Source organism: Indicator indicator, chromosome 15 (genome assembly GCF_027791375.1).
Source record: "Indicator indicator isolate 239-I01 chromosome 15, UM_Iind_1.1, whole genome shotgun sequence".
Lineage (NCBI taxonomy): Eukaryota > Metazoa > Chordata > Aves > Piciformes > Indicatoridae > Indicator > Indicator indicator.
Genome location: NC_072024.1, coordinates 17,496,991 through 17,515,746, shown reverse-complemented (window position 1 = coordinate 17,515,746; position 18,756 = coordinate 17,496,991). Strand labels below are relative to the sequence as shown.

The 18,756-nt window shown below is 38.3% G+C and overlaps 1 protein-coding gene across 16 annotated transcripts in view; it reads left to right on the top strand.

Annotated features, from left to right (window-relative positions):
- The first annotated feature begins 1,112 nt into the window (after positions 1-1,112).
- Positions 1,113-18,756, top strand: part of PBRM1 (polybromo 1) — a 55,296-nt gene continuing 37,652 nt past the window's right edge. For 5 of the 16 annotated variants that reach the window (XM_054387644.1, XM_054387651.1, XM_054387642.1 and 2 more), the window contains exons 1-12: positions 1,113-1,151; positions 2,236-2,391; positions 3,112-3,209; positions 3,411-3,558; positions 5,940-6,083; positions 6,764-6,880; positions 7,355-7,423; positions 8,191-8,289; positions 8,712-8,797; positions 11,315-11,413; positions 12,858-12,949; positions 18,053-18,269. In XM_054387644.1, coding sequence (XP_054243619.1) covers positions 1,113-1,151; positions 2,236-2,391; positions 3,112-3,209; positions 3,411-3,558; positions 5,940-6,083; positions 6,764-6,880; positions 7,355-7,423; positions 8,191-8,289; positions 8,712-8,797; positions 11,315-11,413; positions 12,858-12,949; positions 18,053-18,269 — 1,364 coding nt within the window. Of the gene's footprint in view, positions 1,161-2,235; positions 2,392-3,111; positions 3,210-3,410; positions 3,559-5,939; positions 6,084-6,763; positions 6,881-7,354; positions 7,424-8,190; positions 8,290-8,711; positions 8,798-11,314; positions 11,414-12,857; positions 12,950-18,052; positions 18,270-18,756 lie in introns of those variants that run through there. The other 11 variants (XM_054387650.1, XM_054387641.1, XM_054387645.1 and 8 more) reach the window with 7 other exon arrangements.

The window sequence follows — 18,756 nt, the reverse complement described above, 5'->3', positions numbered from 1 at the left end:
ACCAGCGTAGGAGAGCCGCAGCGCACGTGCCTCAGCGGATGTAGTGTGTAGTTTGCAAGCAGGTGGTGATTGGGTGGGGGGGGTCCTCAAACCTTTATTTCAGGATGAGATTAGATTGAGTGTACTGTTGAGTTCTTAGGGTGAACCTAAATTAGCGATTCCAGTAGTCTCTCCTGCCCTTCACAATCAAGAACTTGTGTTTTCTAGCAGCCTCCACATCAGCACGCGCCTGGTGTTAGCCATTTGATACTGTAGCTCTCAGATAAAAGTTGGAGGCAGTGCCAAAAGCAACAGGCTGATTGTCTGTTCCTGAGATGAATTGGCTGCTAATAGAGTACAGAGTTTCTTTGTATGTGCATGTTATGAAAATGTCCAGGACACTGAACAGGAAAACAGCCTCTCTGGGTTTTGAAGGTAGTGGTTGTATGAACTAAACAGAAGCAGTCATTTGCCATAAAATAGTTATATACATTTCACGTGGAATTTCTGAAAAAACATCAGACCTGGAGACTGTTCAGAAATTGAAACAGCTATATCTTTCGTGAAGCTTTATGGCAAGATACTTCATGTTGCTTGCTTATGAGGATGTCAGTCCACTCAAGACTGATGGAGGTGCATCGTTACTAGAGAGTCTATTAAATCTTTCTTGACCTTATTATTTTCTTCTTCTGTAGTACTTTGCATTCTGCTTTACTGCTTTCTGGGTTTTATTCTCAGGCCACATAGCACTTATGCTTACTCTCTGCTCTGCTTGACGAATCATTCTCTAGTAAGTGGCTGTGAAATCTGTAATATGTATTCAGGAACATTAGAGAAATGTGTTTTTACTGTAAGAATGACAGAAACGTCTAGCGTTCTGTGCACAAAATTACTTTGTTGAGTTTCTGTGAGGCTAAAAAAAGTTACCTTCTGCTTCTTGCCTTTTTTTCCCCTCAGTAATTATTCAATTTTTTCATTGAATTTTTTCCTTAATTATCAATCTACTCTCAATTTTCTTCTCTCCCTCTTTCGCTTTTCTTATCTTCCAGTTTTGACTGTACTAACACGATTGCTGGTTTGCTGCTCTTAGAGTGTTACCTTCTCCCAGTATCTGTACTTGAGCATCAGGCACTATGAGGAGACTGGCTTTTCGAGGTGCTGGTTGTACTCTGGTAAATCTGGTAAATTATTGATTGTATGTGTACCATTCGCTCCATTCCTCTGCCTTAGGCTTTTGCTTTTCTTTATCCTAACTGTTAATTATTCCTGTCTTGTTCATCTAATCTGTGTGCTTGAAATTAATTCTGTCTCTAGTATAAATGCTCTAATGTGGTTATGTTGCGCTGCTCTACCCTGCACTACCCAATGGAGTGCTTACTAGAAGAAATTCCTTCATTTGGTTGGAAAATGAATATAGGCTGGGATAGATGGATCTGTTTTGGCTTCAGCCTTTGAGACAGCTACAAATAAAGATATTTTTCTGATGCTGTCTGGAAGTTGGAAAAGAGCCAAGAACTTGTTCCGTAAATCACCATAGTTATTGGATGGTGGTTATTCATTTGTCACTGTTCGTGTTGATAAATGGAAAACGATAGCCAAAAAAGGATGTGGCTTCTTCTGCTTCTTGATGATTGAGCCATTCATCCTACACATAAAATAGGAGTGGTAGGTCACACCGTGATCCAGACTTTTATTTTGTTTTTATCTTAGACAAGGTATTCAGTGGCAGTTTGAAATTTCATTTGTAATTTTTCTGCATGTTTTGTTTCTTGGTTTATTTTTGTTATTGTTGTTGTCATTGTTTGGCTCTTTTGTCTGCTTACTTGTGGGTTTTGTGTTTTTTTTTTTTCATGGAATGGCATACTTTTACATCAGAACTGAGTGCATGTCTCTGTACAACTTTTTCCTTTGAAACAGCAGTTCTTGCGTAGTTATCACGCAGGGGATGAGGTATCAAAATGTAGATAAAGAACATATCCTAGTAAGAGCTGCTAAATTAATCTTCATAACTCTGAGCCCTAGGCTCTCTGGCACTCTTGTCATCAGTGACTATGAGACTGTAGGACCATTTTCATTTCCATTCACATGTGCTGATTTTTGAAAAATCGGTGTGTAGAGGTATGGCTTCACTTGAACTGTATTATGTAACAAACTCAGTGTTGGAGTCATCCTGAGCATTGCTAGAGGTATAGTTAGCTCTCAGCAGAGAGTTAGGATGCTATGCCATGAATTTAAGAACGTTTCTCTTCACTATAGAAGAAGTTGGATTCCATGGGTTCCAAGAGGCGAAGAGCTACCTCACCTTCCAGCAGCGTCAGTGGAGGAGACTTTGATGACAGCCACCACTCCACGAATATACCAGGCCCAAGCAGAAAGAGGAGGAGACTTTCCAATCTCCCAACTGTAGACCCTGTTAGTACTGTGTTATTGTGCACAATGTATTTTCTTGGGGATACTGTATCCTTGTGTGGGAAATGCTGGAATTTAAAATGGATGATCATATATAGCACATGCACACTGGCCCTGAATCTGTTGCTGCCTTGGCTAAGCTTTCTTTAGAATCTCATTCAGCTTTGGCTTGTTCTTGTCTCTCCCCAGTTTCTTTTCTTTCCCATTTTCCTTTAGCTGCCTGATGATTTTAGCAGATGGAAGGATGTTGGAGAGGGAGTTGAAATCATAATGTGCAGAAGTTGAGAGCTGTGTCTGAATAGCAAATACAGAGATAAGTGGGGAACTGCACAGGCAGTGATTGCTGAAGTGTATAATGTCTCTGTTATGCCTTTGAGGTAGCAGTCTGATTTTAATAATTGCAGGGCAGAAGAACCCCTGTTGCTGTTTTAGATGTCTGTAACTCAGGGAGAATTAATTTACTGATTTAATTTGCATTTTGGGGTATTTTACTTGGAATTAGCATTGAAAGGAAGCTCTCTATGTTCAAAGAAAATAAATGAAAATTGTGCAGTACCTGGCATCCTCGTCAGGTATCCTGCTGATGTATGAGATACACCAATTTCTTCACACCTCTCTTTAGAGCATGCTGTGGACTGACAGCTTGTCTTTCCACAGGCTTTGATTTGTTACCACCTTAAAATTTGCTTCTTTTTCATTACTTTTATTGTTCTTGCATTTTAGATTGCTGTATGCCACGAACTTTACAACACCATCAGAGATTACAAAGATGAACAGGGCAGGCTCCTTTGTGAGCTTTTCATTAGGGCACCAAAGCGAAGGTAAGACCACGATTCTGGTTAAGCCATTAAGAGATAATAAAGTAAGCCTTGCTGATGGACCACTGTCCAGATCTTTTAGCTGTAACAAGCATGCATTGGAACACTCTTTGGTTTTTTCAGTCATAGACACATACAAACTTAAGTGCTGCAGGTTTGATTTTACTGTTTGGAACAGAATGGTTGTTTTTGTCATTGCAACAGAAATCAGCCAGATTATTATGAAGTGGTTTCTCAGCCAATTGATTTGATGAAAATCCAACAGAAGCTGAAGATGGAGGAATATGATGATGTGAACGTGCTGACTGCTGATTTTCAGCTTCTCTTTAACAATGCAAAGGCTTACTATAAGGTGAGGAAAGTATATATAAAGACTCAAATTAATTGTGGAAGTGGTAGAGAGATGTTCAAATTCTTCCTTCATTTGGCAAAAAAACCCTTTTAACCTTTATTAATGGTAGAACAACAGCACACATTGCAGGTATTTGCGCATATTTCCATAAAGTATCTTTGTAAGATCCTCCACTGTAGCAATTTTTCTGTGGAAAACTGTAAAATAATGTGGAAAGGATCTACATGTAGTTTTCCAAAAGAGATAGAAAGCAAAAACAGAGCTGCAAATTGAGAAAAGTAGTCATCAGTCAAAGCCCTTCCTGTATTTGCAGTACAATTTTGTAGCCTTTTGAAATACAAAAAGATGATTTTTTTCTTAAAAGGGTTTATAAACAGCAGCAAGCATGCAGTAGAAGTGTGGAATCTCTCTTCCATTTGCCACTTGATAATATGAAAAAAAGACACATGGATTATTGTGGTCAGTGATAATTGTGGGTGTACATGACCATAGAATCATGCAAGTTGGAAGGGATCTTTAAAGGTCATCTGGTTCAACCCCCCTTGCAGTGAGCAGGGACAATTAGGTCAGGTTGCCCCAGTACCCATCAAGGGTACAAGTCCTGTCTGTGTCCATTCCTCCAAACTGGGTATGTGTATTGTTTTAGATGTTAATGGATGTTACTTAAGTTGCCGTAAGGAAGTGGGAAAGAATTGGATTAATCTTGTGTAATGGAAGGCTATGTTAAATGCATAAGCCAGTGACATTGTGTCTAGTGACTGAGATGATACAGCAAATCTAAAACTGCTAATATTGCCTTTGACTTTGGAGATGACTCAAGTGACTGCTTTCTGAATAACTCAGCCAGTGTAACCAGGTGACATTCAGAAAAGCAGTGTTTATTTTGTTTACATTCATGTGTGTGTAGCTTTTGAAAAATAATCAGATTTATGGATTAATGCATTTGCACATTCTGGCTATGGTAGAAAAACGATAGAGATTTCCAGATTCATTATGTACTCCTGAGGCTTTGCAAGGCACTCACGCGTTAGTGGTGGCATTTTCATGGTTTCTGCATGAGAGAGAAAAAAGTTGGCAGGAAAGAATGATTAGGTTCAACAGAATGTGTGCTGTCTTTGTCTATGGAATAGTGGATCCGAAATTATGCCTGCATCATAAAATTGTTACACGTAGAATAGAAATAGGCAATTGTTATTCTAGGATGAAGGAGTGTTGACATTGCTAGAGAAATACGGAATTGTGAGCTGGAGGTAGGGCACAGAAACATAACCTCTTTTTTCCAGCTTTTATTTGACCCACACAGTCCCAGTGATGCATATAAACCAGGGATGGCTGATTCATTGTTGAGGTCTTCGTTGCAGTAGGTGTTTTATTGGCAGTACTAGATCAGAGTGGAAACTTTTGGGTTTTTAGTGTTTCAGTTCAAGTCTTAAACTTTTGGGCATCTTGTATTAATATGGAAGGAAGCAGACCAGTGGGGCAGAATACCCTTTAGATCTGTTTGTCAGAATTAGCACCTGGTCTGATGTCTAGAGACTATTTAAGTCTAATAAGGTAAGATTAAGAATAGTTCTCATGTTGGTTTCTCATTTGCATTACAAGTTTTCTGAGGTTGAGGGAGTGAAGTAAGAAGAGCATAATCAGTGGTGATAAAGTAACATAACTGCAGGAATACCTGAAATAGAGATTAAGTGGCAGAGGAAAGGGAAAGAAAAATGCCTGAGTGGAAAAGCAGTGTTCTTTCTGGATGACGTTCCTAAGTAGTAATGTAAATAGGCACATGCTTATCTGCCACTATCAACTCTGTATTTACAAAACTTCATTTGTTGACTTAATGCTTCTAACTCTTCAGAAAAAATATACCTAGATAAGTACTCAAGTGGTAGCATATTGTCAAGTTCTTTGGAATTTCACAGTTAATGCTGAGTGTAAATCACTGCAGTGCTCTCCGAGTTACTGGCATGTTCATAAGCATTCTTCTGCTGTAGAAGTTAGTCTTCAAGTGCCACACAATGGTAGAAGCGTTGGCTTAATGTTTCTGTCATACTGCTATTTAGTCTGGTTTAAATATCAGTAGTGTTAATGCTTCAACAAAACCTAATGGTTTCTCCAGTTTCATCTAATAGGCTTTCCCAAACCTCAACCCAGGTAGTTTTACTGCTGAGTTTTGTGAAAGACTTAGATGCTTTGGAGTGGTAAAGGTTATATTTTCTAGTGCTTACTGTGATTCTTAGCATCTCAGTTGAAGAATGACCAAAGCAGGAATTTCCTAGGTTTTCCATTATTTATTTAGTGCATTTAGTATTTTTCAACTTATCATTTATAAATTTCTTTCAGATAAGATCTGAACACTCAGTAAGATGTTTGACTTGTTTTTGCAGCCTGATTCTCCCGAATATAAAGCTGCCTGCAAATTATGGGAGTTGTATTTGCGCACAAAAAATGAATTTGTTCAAAAAGGTGATGCCGAGGAGGAAGATGAGGATGAGGAAGGACATGACAATCAAGGCACAAATTCTGAATTAGTAAGTGTGGGCATGGCGGCTGCATGGAGGAAGCTATGGCTGTGTATGTCAGCTGACTCTGAGAGGGAGATTGGCCTCCACATGTGAAAAATCATGAAGTCTTTTCATGGTTAAATTATACCCCAGAAGGTATTTCTTACACCAGTTCATTAACTAATAATTTCACAGCATTGTATGTGTGCTTCACTTTTGCCTAGCTAAAAGAAAAAACAAAGTTATGAGGCATTCTGGCACGGATAAAACATGGTTCTGGTTTAGTTGAAACTTGTATGATGTGTGCTTGATAGCGTGCCAACACTGAGGTTTGATACAAGCAAGCTTCATGTCTAATGACATCATTTTTGCCATGTGCCCTATTCAGTTAGTGCAGCTGTTCCTGGAGTGTTTTATAAGCCAGATATGATGATAAGAAGTTTGGGCTTGTCTGGTTTTTGTGATCTTGGGATACATGTTTTCATTCATGTTGACAAGCAAGTCTGTTCTAACAATGTGTAATTTATGTTGACAGTCTGTTTTGTAAATGTGAAATTGAAGTTCTCTCATGTGCTTTAGCTGAAAGTGGATTTCAGAAGTCATATCTGTGATTTAGAGCTGACTTACCCTGTCTTTGAGAAGTGCAACTTGAAGCACTCCATTATGGCTGCTATTAAAACTTCTTGTCGTTTCATTTCTTACACTAGTCATCTCCAGGTTATCTGAAGGAAATTCTTGAACAGCTTCTTGAAGCTATAGCTGTTGCCACAAACCCATCAGGACGCCTCATAAGTGAATTATTTCAGAAGCTTCCTTCTAAAGTGGTGGGTATTTTAATAATATTGATTGTGTTCTAAGTTGGAAACCTGGACATCTATAAAACTGATTTTATACACTGTGGTGGGCACACCCAGGATGCAGTTCTTTATTACTGTCTTATCAGTGACAAACTTCACTTCTTTTGAGAGTTTCCTGCTCTTCTTCACTCTTTGCTCAGTTCTAGCCCTTCATCAAAGATCAGGGCTTGCCCTGTTCTGCTAAATTTAGCTAATTGGGTGGGGATTTTTTATTGTTGTTGTAGAGATTTTAATCTTTTAAAATATGTCTAATTTCACTGTTGTTTCAGGGTATGGTATTAACAAGTCATTGATGAATTCTAGTTCCTTGTATCGGTTATATGACCTGACTCACCCAAGTTGAAGCACAGTGCTATATTTCTGAAGTTTACACTGTTTCATGAGCTATTGGAACAATAGCTTTGTGACTACAGTAATATATATATTACTTTTATTTTCCAGCAATATCCAGATTATTATGCAATAATAAAGGAGCCCATAGATCTTAAAACCATTGCCCAAAGGATACAGGTACAGTATAAGCATATTAATGTATTCAGAGTAGACTAACAGTAAGTATTCTAAAACTGTTAGAAGCTAAAGTTTATGGCATTAGGAAAGGCATTGTGGTTTTCCCTGCTATTTAAAAATCTGAATGCTGTGCTGATTTAATGTTCTGTTCTGGGCTAATGCTTGAGAAGTAGCTGTGTTCAAGAACAAACATCATCAGCTGCAGCATGCTGGCATTGACCCTGAATATCTTGGGTTTCTTCATATATAATGGTTTAAGTATTTCCTTGGCACATACTGCTCATGTAAAACATCGAAGAGTTGAAGCTTGGTCATGCGTTATTGTCACCTACTTTTGTCCTAGTGCTATAAATAGATGTTTTGTGCTGATGCGTTTTTCATCGTGCATCTCCAGTAATTTGAAATACTGTTCTGTAATTCTAGTATTTTATATAACAGTGAGCACTCAGACTAATTGAACTAGAGAATGAAAGTAAACCAACGTTTTGTCAGAACCCTTAAAAATTAAGGTGATCTAACGTATGAAGCATTTTTGCAGTCTTTTACTTAGCATTCATAAGTGCTGTAAGGACATAGCATTTAGGGTTGTTGCCTTTTTTTTATTTTTGATGACTTTTTCCAGATATTTACCTGTTGTCTTTATGTTCTTGTTTTTCTCTAAGTGTTCCCTTTATTCTGTATGAATTCCCTTTGCTTTTCACTATTGACTTAGTTCAATGCTATTTGAAGGTTGCCACTTTGAACCAGTTCTGTTCTTTGTTGTATAGAATGGAACTTACAAAAGCATTCATGCAATGGCTAAGGATATTGATCTTCTGGCAAAAAACGCCAAAACCTACAATGAGCCTGGATCACAAGTATTCAAGGTTAGTTTCAATTGTTCATAGTTTGATTTGAGTTCAGATTTTTCTTTACTACAATATGTGCTGATTGATTCTTAAATGAAATCTCTAGCATAAGGGTCTAAGGACTTTGTTTGCATTTTTTTTAAAAAAGCTATTACTGAGTTTTCCTTTTTTCTTATATAGCTTTTAGTACAATTGATGTGTTTGTAACTTATTTTTTTCTAGAGGGGTAAGGTGTTTACCAACACCACTCTGGGTATGTTTCAGGAAGGCTTCATTCTATGCTTATTTCTCTTGCAAAGTTATGTTGTTTGTTTTTTTTTTTTTTTATCTAAATGTAAAAACCTCGTCATTTTTGTTAGAGATTTTTAACTAGCTAGATGTACTTGACTGTAACATTATTCACTTTCAACATTAAACAGAAAGATTCTTTTAATTGACAGGATGCAAATGCGATTAAAAAAATATTTAATATGAAAAAGGCTGAAATTGAACACAGTGAGTTAGCCAAATCAAGCCTCCGAATCAGGTACTGCAAAAAGAGTTCTTTTTACAATCTCATATCAACATCTCTATATACATTTCCTTAATTTTGCTGGGGAGAATATAGTGGGAAATAATTGCTTGAAAACTTAGGTTATCATGGGTTTAGAGGTTCTAAATTGTAGAATAGTTTTTGGAAGAAGACTTTTTGCTGAACTACTCCTGTGGTGAAATGTTTTCTGTGATGCATTTTATCATGAGAAACTGTGGCATTGGATCTTTGGTAACTTCAGCTATGGCAAACTTCCACCATGTGTTTCTAGGTTAATAACAGCAAAGGAACGCTCAGGAACAAGCACCTTTGCTGTGCTTAGCTTTATGAAAAGTTCTGGATATTCTTGAACCTTGTTAGAAGCTGAACCGTAAGAGCTTACAGTTATTTAGGTAGAGGCAGAAATGTAGGAACAAGACCTCAGGCAAAAGATACTTAGAAATTCCTGTTACATAAATTCTTGTATGAAAACCAATTTCTAGCTATGAAATGAAGCACAGGGCACTTCAGATCTAGGCTTATCAGTGAAGCATAGATTTGTTCTTGAATGGGCAGGTATCAAACACTGTAGCCCTATTTATTTCATGGAATGGTTTTATTTAGGAAATGGTATTTTCTTCCTCTACAAATTCCTAGTGTACAGAGAAGCAATGCAGTTGTTTTAGATGTTTGTAATCGGCAATGCAATTAAGATTTCTTCTTGTGTAAACTTCTTAAGTAACACTCACCAGTAGGTTTAGGTGTTATTGGCCAGTGTAAGCCTTGTCATTTATCTAGAAAAATAAAACCATGTCTTGCAAGTCAACCAAGGATGACTATTTACAGGGTGGATTCTTTATGTATTTGAGCCATTTGCTGGTGTTTGATGGTAGAAAATAACTGCTATCATTTCCTGCAAAGGATTGAATGGAACAGCTGGAAACACTAGCACTCCCTTGCTTCACTGAAACGCAGCTTTAAGATTTTTTTTTTTGTTGTTGTTGACTGAAAAATGTGTAGATGGTGTCAGTATTAAAAGCATTGCTTAGGATTATTGCATGTGAAAGACATGGAGGTTACTTAACGGATTTTTATTACTTGATGCTTTGAAACCTTCAGCCTATGTAGTGCTTTTTCTGATTCATTTGTTCAGCATTATCATATTTCTCCTGTTTGGGTGAGTCATTGATGGGGCATATAAAAATATAAAAGCAAAAATACTGTTAGGGAGTAATTCCTAACATGTATTTTAATAACTTTCCTTCTTAAAAATGTGTGTAGTGCCAGAAGACCTTGGTTCTGCAGACGCTGAACGTGTACATATGCAGTAACTAGAATTACATAGGCACAGAGGGTTTTCTATTTTAATTGTAATTTGATTTTTATTTTTCTCACTGTTGAACTATAGCTAAAACTCAGGATGTCACGTGTATCATGTTTCATTTTGAGGCTTAACTTTTACCTTCAAAATAAAGCTGTTGGATAAGAAGGGATGACAGATAAATCACACCGATATTTGTTAGTTGAATTCCTCTCTTTCACTGCCGACCATTTCCACTTCTCAGCCACCTTGTCCCTGATGTTCTCTTACCTACTGTGATCTCAATAGACCTGCAGACCCTGAAATGCCTGAAGCAGGCTGCAGTAATGTTGGGCTAAATGTGAAAAAATGGGAGTGAGAGAAAAGTATGGTGAAAATCATACTTTTACCTGCTGTTCTACATTTCACTGATTGCTTTTTTAATCAAACCATTATTCTTTTTTTTATTATTATTATTTCTGCTGAGTCTGCATCACAAAATCATTATTTTTTATTTGAATGCCTAACCTCTTCATTGTCTCAAAGGGGAGTCTCCTTTACCTACTGCTGATTTTGGTAAAATGCCCCCATAAGTTCAATTAATGTTAATTTCCTCTATTTGTCTCCTGAATTTACATCTGTTTTTATTTATCACTGATGGATCAGGCTTAAATGTATCATAACACTACTAACCTAAATTCTACAGATGTGTTGCCTCTGTGTCAAAACTCATGCTTTTCTTTTTGCAGATTTCATTGTCTCCTTTGTCATACTGAATTGCTCTTTGTTGGTGCATTTAACTGTCCTCCCTTAAATAAAGTGGCAAAATAAAGTGGCTTGACAGTATGCACTGCCAAGCCACTTGACAGTGATTTTGCTGGGTATTGATAAAACTTGATTGGATCTGTGTCATTAGCTTTATCGGGATGCTCAGGAACATTTTGTTGGCTGCTTACACTGCTATTGTAGGCTGAGCTGTGTGCATAGCTATTAATCTTCAATCTAAATGTACTTTCCTCTGACTTTATAAACAAAATGGATATTAATGCTGGAGCACTAAATGTATTCTAGTATTACTTTTAGCTTTAAAATATTTTACATCTGTCTCTGAACCTTTTGACTGATCTATCAAAGTAACTCTGTAAGAAGCTTTATCCTTGCCTCATCTTTTCCTGGGTCTAAGGTGGGCCTCTTTTTTTCCCCTTTCCTTGGCTTGTCTCTTCTGCCTTAAGGACTCCATCAAATTTGACTGCTTCCAAGCTGACAGGTCCCTCCTCACAGGGTAAAGGCAGTGTTGGTGATGAGAGAAATTCTTCTAACAAATATTACCGGTAAGTAAATTGTGCACTTGGAGGAAAAGCTGAGATGTCACCATATGGAAATACTAAAATTTTGGAATTTTTTTTTTTTTTTTGTCATTTGAGAATTATATTCAGCATTGTCTCAAATACTTCTGAGATTCAAATATATTTCAGTCAGATATTTATTAAGTACTATTTAGTAAGCTGCTTTGCCACAATTACTTGTCCATGTTTGGTTTTATAGTTAACTTTTCACAACACCTGTCACTAAATGCTCTGTCTGCAATTATTTCCTTAGAAATGTTTGGAAGAACAGTATGTTAAGCTTCACTGCAAAATGAAGCAGGTGAAAAAAATCCACAGAATGCATTGTAAACCTAGAAAAATTACATTTGAAGGCTAAAAAGAAATAATAAGCGGGTCCAAATAATTGAGAGGTAGATGGTGGAAACCGATGAAGGAAAAAAAGAAAAAAGGGAGTGTTGCATTTGGGATACGTTTATGACAAACTTGCTGAGTAGTCTGGGTTGCAAGAGGCTTTCTGGTTTAGTCTCTTGGTCATCAGTTGAGCATGTTGGTGCTTTGCAGAGGTCTTGTGTTTATAGTCTTTGGGTTACTGTCTTCAAACAGTATCACTCCTGGCTAACTTCCTGCCTGTGTGCTCTGAAACCCATGGTTTAACACAGCAGCTGCAAGGGTCCTGAAGAGATTGAGCATTTACACTTCATCGGTATCGTTTCAAGCAACCCATCTGTTTTTTCCCAGTCTTCACTTTGCTCCCACAGGGCAAGGCTGGGCCCATTGCTGGAGGTGCCAAAAGAGCTGACCTAGTGAAAAAGCAGAGATTGTCAGGCATAGCCTACAGTGTAGGTATGAAATGCTTTGCCTCAGGTTTGGGATGAAAGGGAGGAAGAGAGGGATGCTGAAGAAATCTTTGTGAGTCTATAGTCAGTGTCGACACTGCTCTACTCCACCTAGAAAGCAGAGGAAGCTGCTTCACATACAGGCACTCTGTGTCCTGAAAATGCCTAAGGTTGGAATGGGGGAATGGAGATAGCATATACAGTTTACAGTATGCTGAGTTCCTTCATGTCATCAAATCCCTATAAAACCAGGGTCCTATAACAAGTCCCTCACAATTAATAACTTTGTTACCATCCCTCTTCTCCCCCAATAATTCTAATACTTCAGTATTGAAAATAGGACAGAAGATAGCTATCTTGAGCTCTAGTTTTCTGACTATGTGTCCAGTATTTCAGTTTGATGGACCACTTTTTGAAGTAGAGGCAATCTCCTGGGTTGTCAATTGTTTCCCTTGCTAAGGGCTCCAGTCTTGCACAGTGGTGTCTGTTCCTGGTAAATGTGGGCAACTGTCATGAGCTTCCCTTGTTTACTTACACACTTGAGGTGACTCCTAATGGTTAACCTGATAACCCTTTTCTTTTTCTTTAATTTTGCCTTTTCTCTTTTATAGTAACAAAAGATCAGCGCAAGGGGATCGTTTATCAGCAATAACCATGGCATTGCAATATGGATCAGAAAGTGATGAGGATGCAGCTTTGGCTGGTAGGAACTGAACTGCAGTTTCTCCATTTATTTTCTTTAATTAAAATTTTTGGAATAAGCAAAACTGTAGAGCTGCTAAAATGTTCAGGTATCTTTATTTCAAAAATATTTTGCAGTGTTTTCAAACTCAGCATATAATTTTGTTAAATCCAATCCATGTTTCCTTAAAGCATTGACTGTATAAATGTACAGCTAGTAAGATAAGGCAGGCCAAACTTGATGCATGTTTTGAGTTTAGTGTGTGTTTCTAAGCATACTTTCCCAAACTTTGGGAAACTCTTGCTTGTTTTTATTCCTTCTTTATTCTTCTTCTATGAAACGGAAGAAGAAACACTGGAGAAGACTTGGATGCTCCTTGCAGTAAATGAGATTTATAGTGCTGCAATGGTTTGAGAGAAATCTTGCTCTCAGAGTTGTTTTCTCTTGCTCTCATGTGCTATTCAGTCTTCTAAGTGCCTGCCAGGTTTTATTTTTTAAAGCAAATATAATCTATATAAGGTGTAAGGATAGATAAATGTTGGAAATTGATTTAGAAATATCTGTTCTAGCCTAGCAGTCGTGAAGGCTTGCATGAAGGTTTATGCTAAAACAAAAGGACACAAGAAGCCATGCATTTATGCAGCATCCTTAGCTTCACAAGAAGCATGCTTTAGCATTATACTATAGGCATAGAATCATAGAATTGTTTTGGTTGGAAAAGACTTCAAAGATCATTGAGGCCAACCATCAACTTAACAGCACCATGGCCATTGAAGCACATCCCAAAGTGCCATGTTCCACGTACTTCTTGAGCACCTCCAGGGATGGTAACTCCATCACCTCCCTGGGCAGCCTGTTCTAGTACCTCACCACTCTTTCAGTAAAGAAATTCTTCCTAGTATCCAATGTAAACATCCCCTGGCACAACTTGAGGCCATTTCCTCTCATCCTATCACTTGGTACTTGGGACAAGAGACCAAGCCCCACCTTGCTACAACCTCCTATCTGGTAGTTACAGAGAATGATTAAGGTCTCCCTTCAGCCTTTTATTCTCCAGACTAAACAATCCCAGTTCCCTCAGCTTTTCCTCAGAAGACCTGTTCTCCAGACCCTTCACCAGCTTTGTTGTTTTGTTCTGGACACTCTCCAGCCCCTCAGTGTCCTTCTTGTAGTGAGGGGCCCAAAACTGAACCCAGTATTTGAGGTGTGGCCTCACCAGAGCCCAGTGCAGGGGCACAATCACTTCCCTGCTCCTACTGGCTGCACTATTGCTGATCCAGGCCAGGATGCTGTTGGCCTTCTTGGCCACCTGGGCATACTGTTGGCTCATGTTCTCAACTGGCTGTCAAACAACATCCCTGGGTCCTTTTCTGCCAAGCAGCTTTCCAGCCACTTTTTCCCCAGCCTGTAGTGTTGTGGGGGGTTGTTGTGACCCAAATGCAGGATGCCTGGCACTTGGCCTTGTTAAACCTCATACAACTGACCTTGGCCCATAGATCCAGATGTGGCCAGACCCCTCTGCAGAGCTTTTGGACCTTTGAGCAGATCAGTGCTTCTACCTAGTTGGGTGTCATCTGCAAACTTACTGATGGTGCGCTCAATTCCTTCATCCAGATCACTGATAAAGATGTTAGACAAGACTGGCCCATATGTGGATTATATCAGATATTTCTGTATTGGTCATAAATTGTTCTACCTTGGCCTCAATAGTTGCATTTTCAGTAACTTCCTTGCCTTCATCTCAGAGCAGGTTTCCAAAATGTTTTTGTACACCTTTTGTTTCATTTTTTTGTTTATCCATTTCTGCACTGATGTGCAATCATGCAGCTCTTCAATATGTATATTTGGGGTGTTTACCAAACTTTATATAATTTATTTGTACTCACCACTGTTTTCCAGGGCATGGATATGCTGTACATTTTTTTTATCATTTTTGTTCTTGCTGCAAGCAAAAGTGGTGTTTGTTTTGTTTTGTTTTTCTCCTGGTTAGCCCAGAGTTCAGTTGCTGCTCCAGAGAAGCTGCTTTCTGGGAGGTATGAGGAGTATTTATTAGCTTGGTTCAGTGTGATTTGTTAGCTGCTGTTTTTTATCACAATATGATGAAGCTTGTAGAAGATTGCCAGCTCAAATGTACAAGGACATCCCTGGAAGTATTTAAAAGATGTATAGGTGTGGTGCTTAGGGATGTGGTTTAGCAGTGGACTTGGTAGTGCTGGGTTAATGGTTGGACTTGCAGATCTTGGAGGTCTTTTCCACCCTAGGTGATTCTGTGATTCTCTGAGCAGTTTCTGCAGCTCCCTTGCTCCTCATTGTGAATCTGTAAATGCAGGTGTAGATGGTCATTCTCTGTTACTCACAACTAAGTATTTAATTTCATAAGCAAAGCTATTTTACATATTATTATTTCATTTAGATATGTTTTAAGACTGAATGCTGCTTTTGATTTTACTAGCATCTGTCTTCAGTTAGACTTGAGCATTCATTTCTGTCTGAGTGCTTTGGGAGACTGTTTACAGTAAATCACTTATTGAGTAAAGACTAATTTTCTTTCCTCTGCTTCAAATACTCTGCTCTCTCTCTGCTCTTTTCCTATCTCATCATCAATTAAGAGCACATGTCTATGATTTATGCATTTTTATCTGATAATAAAGCTCTGTTCCAGCTGTGAATCAGCTTCCTGCCTTTGCAGTGAAGTCAGTTAAACATCACTCCATTATGAAGCTGTCCCTTCTTTAGGAAGCAGTTACTGTTGTGTGGGATGAGCAGCAGGAAATACCTTTTGCTTGGGCCTGTTGAATGGCATTATTTTGTGGTTACAGTTTGTTGCAGAGGCTTTTCCTCTATCTGCCAACTGTAGTTGTGGTAACAGCTGCGTGGAAAGAAAATAACTGACTTAATCTCCCCTGCCAGTGTGTGCTTGGTGGGGATGTGAGACATGCTGCTACTGCATCTTAAAGGATCTAGTCTTGCATTAGATTGTTCCATAGTAAATACCAACCCTTCTCTCTAAAAGAATGATACATTCTTACTCAGTTCTTAAAATAATAGACACTAGGAGAATGTTACCATTTTCTGAATATGTAAGAATGTGCCATGTTTGTCCCACTGCTTTTAAAGAACATACCTAATGAAAATGTTCATAGCTGTATTACAAGACTATGTAAATACTTCCTTTTTAGTGCCTATTTAATTTACTTAGATTCTTACTTAAACAATTCTTTGTGCTCTACTTTTAATACAAAGGAAGTGTGTTTCTTATTTAAGATATTGAACTGCTTTGTTGCTGGCTGGCACATGTCTGAGAACAGCAAGATACTGGACTAGTTTGTTATTTTTTTCTCTTTCATAAAAACAAGTTCTTCTACTTGTTCTGTTTAGTTTTGCTGAAGCACTCAGAACTGAAGTGTTTGAATAAACAAATTGAAGTGTTTGAGTAAACAAACCCAAAGTCAGTATTTTGCTGCATAATGTATTTTGGAAACTTGAACTGATAGCATTCTCTTAGCTGTTAGCATTTATCTCCATTCAGCTTGATATGTTGGCTTCAGGAAAAACACAGTGCTGTCTCCAGTCTTTTATTTCTACCTGAGTTACTCTGTCCAGCTCCTGCTTTGCTGACTACTGCATAGTAGATACTAGGCCATTAAGTGATGCTGATTGGCATACAGTCACATAATTAGGGTAATTTTGAGTGTCTTCTGTGAAGCAGTAATTAATATCATCATGTGTTTGCACACCTACTGAGGTCTGCTTGTGTTTCAGCTTGCATCTAACTTCTCTGGTAGGTCTCATACCTCATACGCTCACCTAGATTTGCAATGTCAGACTAGAGGAAAAATGATAGTACTATTTTGTCGTGCATTCAGTGTCTCCTGGCTTTGTCATCGTTTCAATATGTCTTTACTGAACTTGGATAGAAAGCTTGAAACGTTGCCAGCCACCACTGAGCAATAATGAAAATGCCAGCTGGAAACTTGGCATGAGTGTTAGAGAACTGTCTTTTGTGTAACTGCATTTCCCAGTGTGTCGTCTGCCAAGCTTTCCTTCAAACTTTAACCCATAAGAGGGGTGTAATTTGGCTCTAGAGTGGTGCAAAACCACACAGGTTTTATGTTATGCCTGTCTGCAAGGTACAGATGACACCCTTTGTGTATCTGAGTGCCTGCTTAGTGCTTTCCAACCTGTTTCCACTGCTGGTGTTTTTTTCATCCCTATTATGTTTCGGCTGTTCATGTGATGTTTCTCCTAACTTCATCTGCAGTAAGTGTTAGTTCTTCATAGCATATCTTCCATTCATCCTAACCCTGAAGCATAACATATGCTTCACAGAGTTAACTAGAAAAGTTTGCTGTAAAATATCTAAATACTTTATTATGACTTATTTGTGCTCATTGTATAGTACCTCTAAACCACTTATTTCTCCTTCATTTGGATGACTGTATTAGAGGGTCACCTTCAGGCTTCAATGTCTTTTTTTTTTTTTTCCTGATAAACTTCACAATTTTTTAATTCAGCTGTGATTAATGTGGTCTGAAGGATTATAGAAGTTTTGAAATCACCTTTTTAATACCTAAACAAAAATTCTTTTCTTTTTAGATCTGGCCTTTTTGCTTAACTGGCTGGGTGCTTTTGAAAATGCCAGACATGGTTTGTCAATTTGTATTCTTACAGTAAGCTCTTGTCAGCAGAATGGCAGTAATTCAATGTACAGATGTACTTGGCACAAAGATTTTGTGCTAATGCTTTGAAGGGTGAATGAGGACCTAGCTGTTGTATAGGTAGTGCATCGTTGAATAGTCCTGGGTATGGTCTCATATGTGAGCATTTGTCAGCACTTGTAGGTGGCAAGGGTGTGTTAACCAGAGACAGAAGCGAAGTCTCATCTGATAAGAGAGATTGCAATACCTAGATAAAGTGCTATTTTTGTCAACTTGAGGCTTATAAGATACATTTGTGATGTTCTTTTCTGAGATGTGAATCTGACTGCCAGAGAGTGGCTGAACACCATCAGCTGAGGGACTGCCTTTTCTCCTGGTTTAGATCTTTATCCATTTGAAAAGTCAACAAAAACCCCACTCTGAGTTGTCCTGCTGAGCTTCCCATTTTTCCTTTCTCTCTGTGCAGCTGCTGCTCGTTATGAAGAGGGAGAATCTGAAGCTGAGAGCATTACTTCCTTCATGGACACTTCTAATCCTCTTTATCAGCTTTATGACACAGTTAGAAGTTGCCGAAATAATCAGGGCCAGCTCATATCCGAACCTTTTTTCCACTTGCCCTCTAAGAAAAAGTATCCTGATTACTATCAGCAAATTAAAGCACCTATTTCATTGCAGCAGATCAGGTAAGAACACAGAATGTAAACTACATCTGGTGGGACACTATTCAAGGGTTTCTTTTATCTCCAGAATCCTGTCTTCTAGTCAGGTGGTTGATACTTAATGCAGTGTGAACCATCTTTCCTCTAGGTTTGGTTGCTGCTTGTTTCAGCTCAGTCTGCATCAGTCTTTTGATCATCTTTTGTAGAGGGCTGCCTTTGGGTTTGTTTTCCATAGAGGTTCATTTGTAATGTGATTGAAAGTTTGCCATATAATTCTGACAGCTAAGTGGGAAGCAGAGATGAAACCTTCTACAGAACTCTCCCATGTTTTCTCTTTCTTTGATTGTGATGGCTTGGTTACTTCTTGCTGCCGTGGGTTTTCAATAGTCTTCAGCAAAGTGAATTGTAGAAATACAGCTGCAGTTACAACCCTTTTGTCTAGGTCGTGGTATAAACATGGAGAATAATTATTTTCATTTATGATGTAGCTAGTCTGGAATGAAGTAACCAG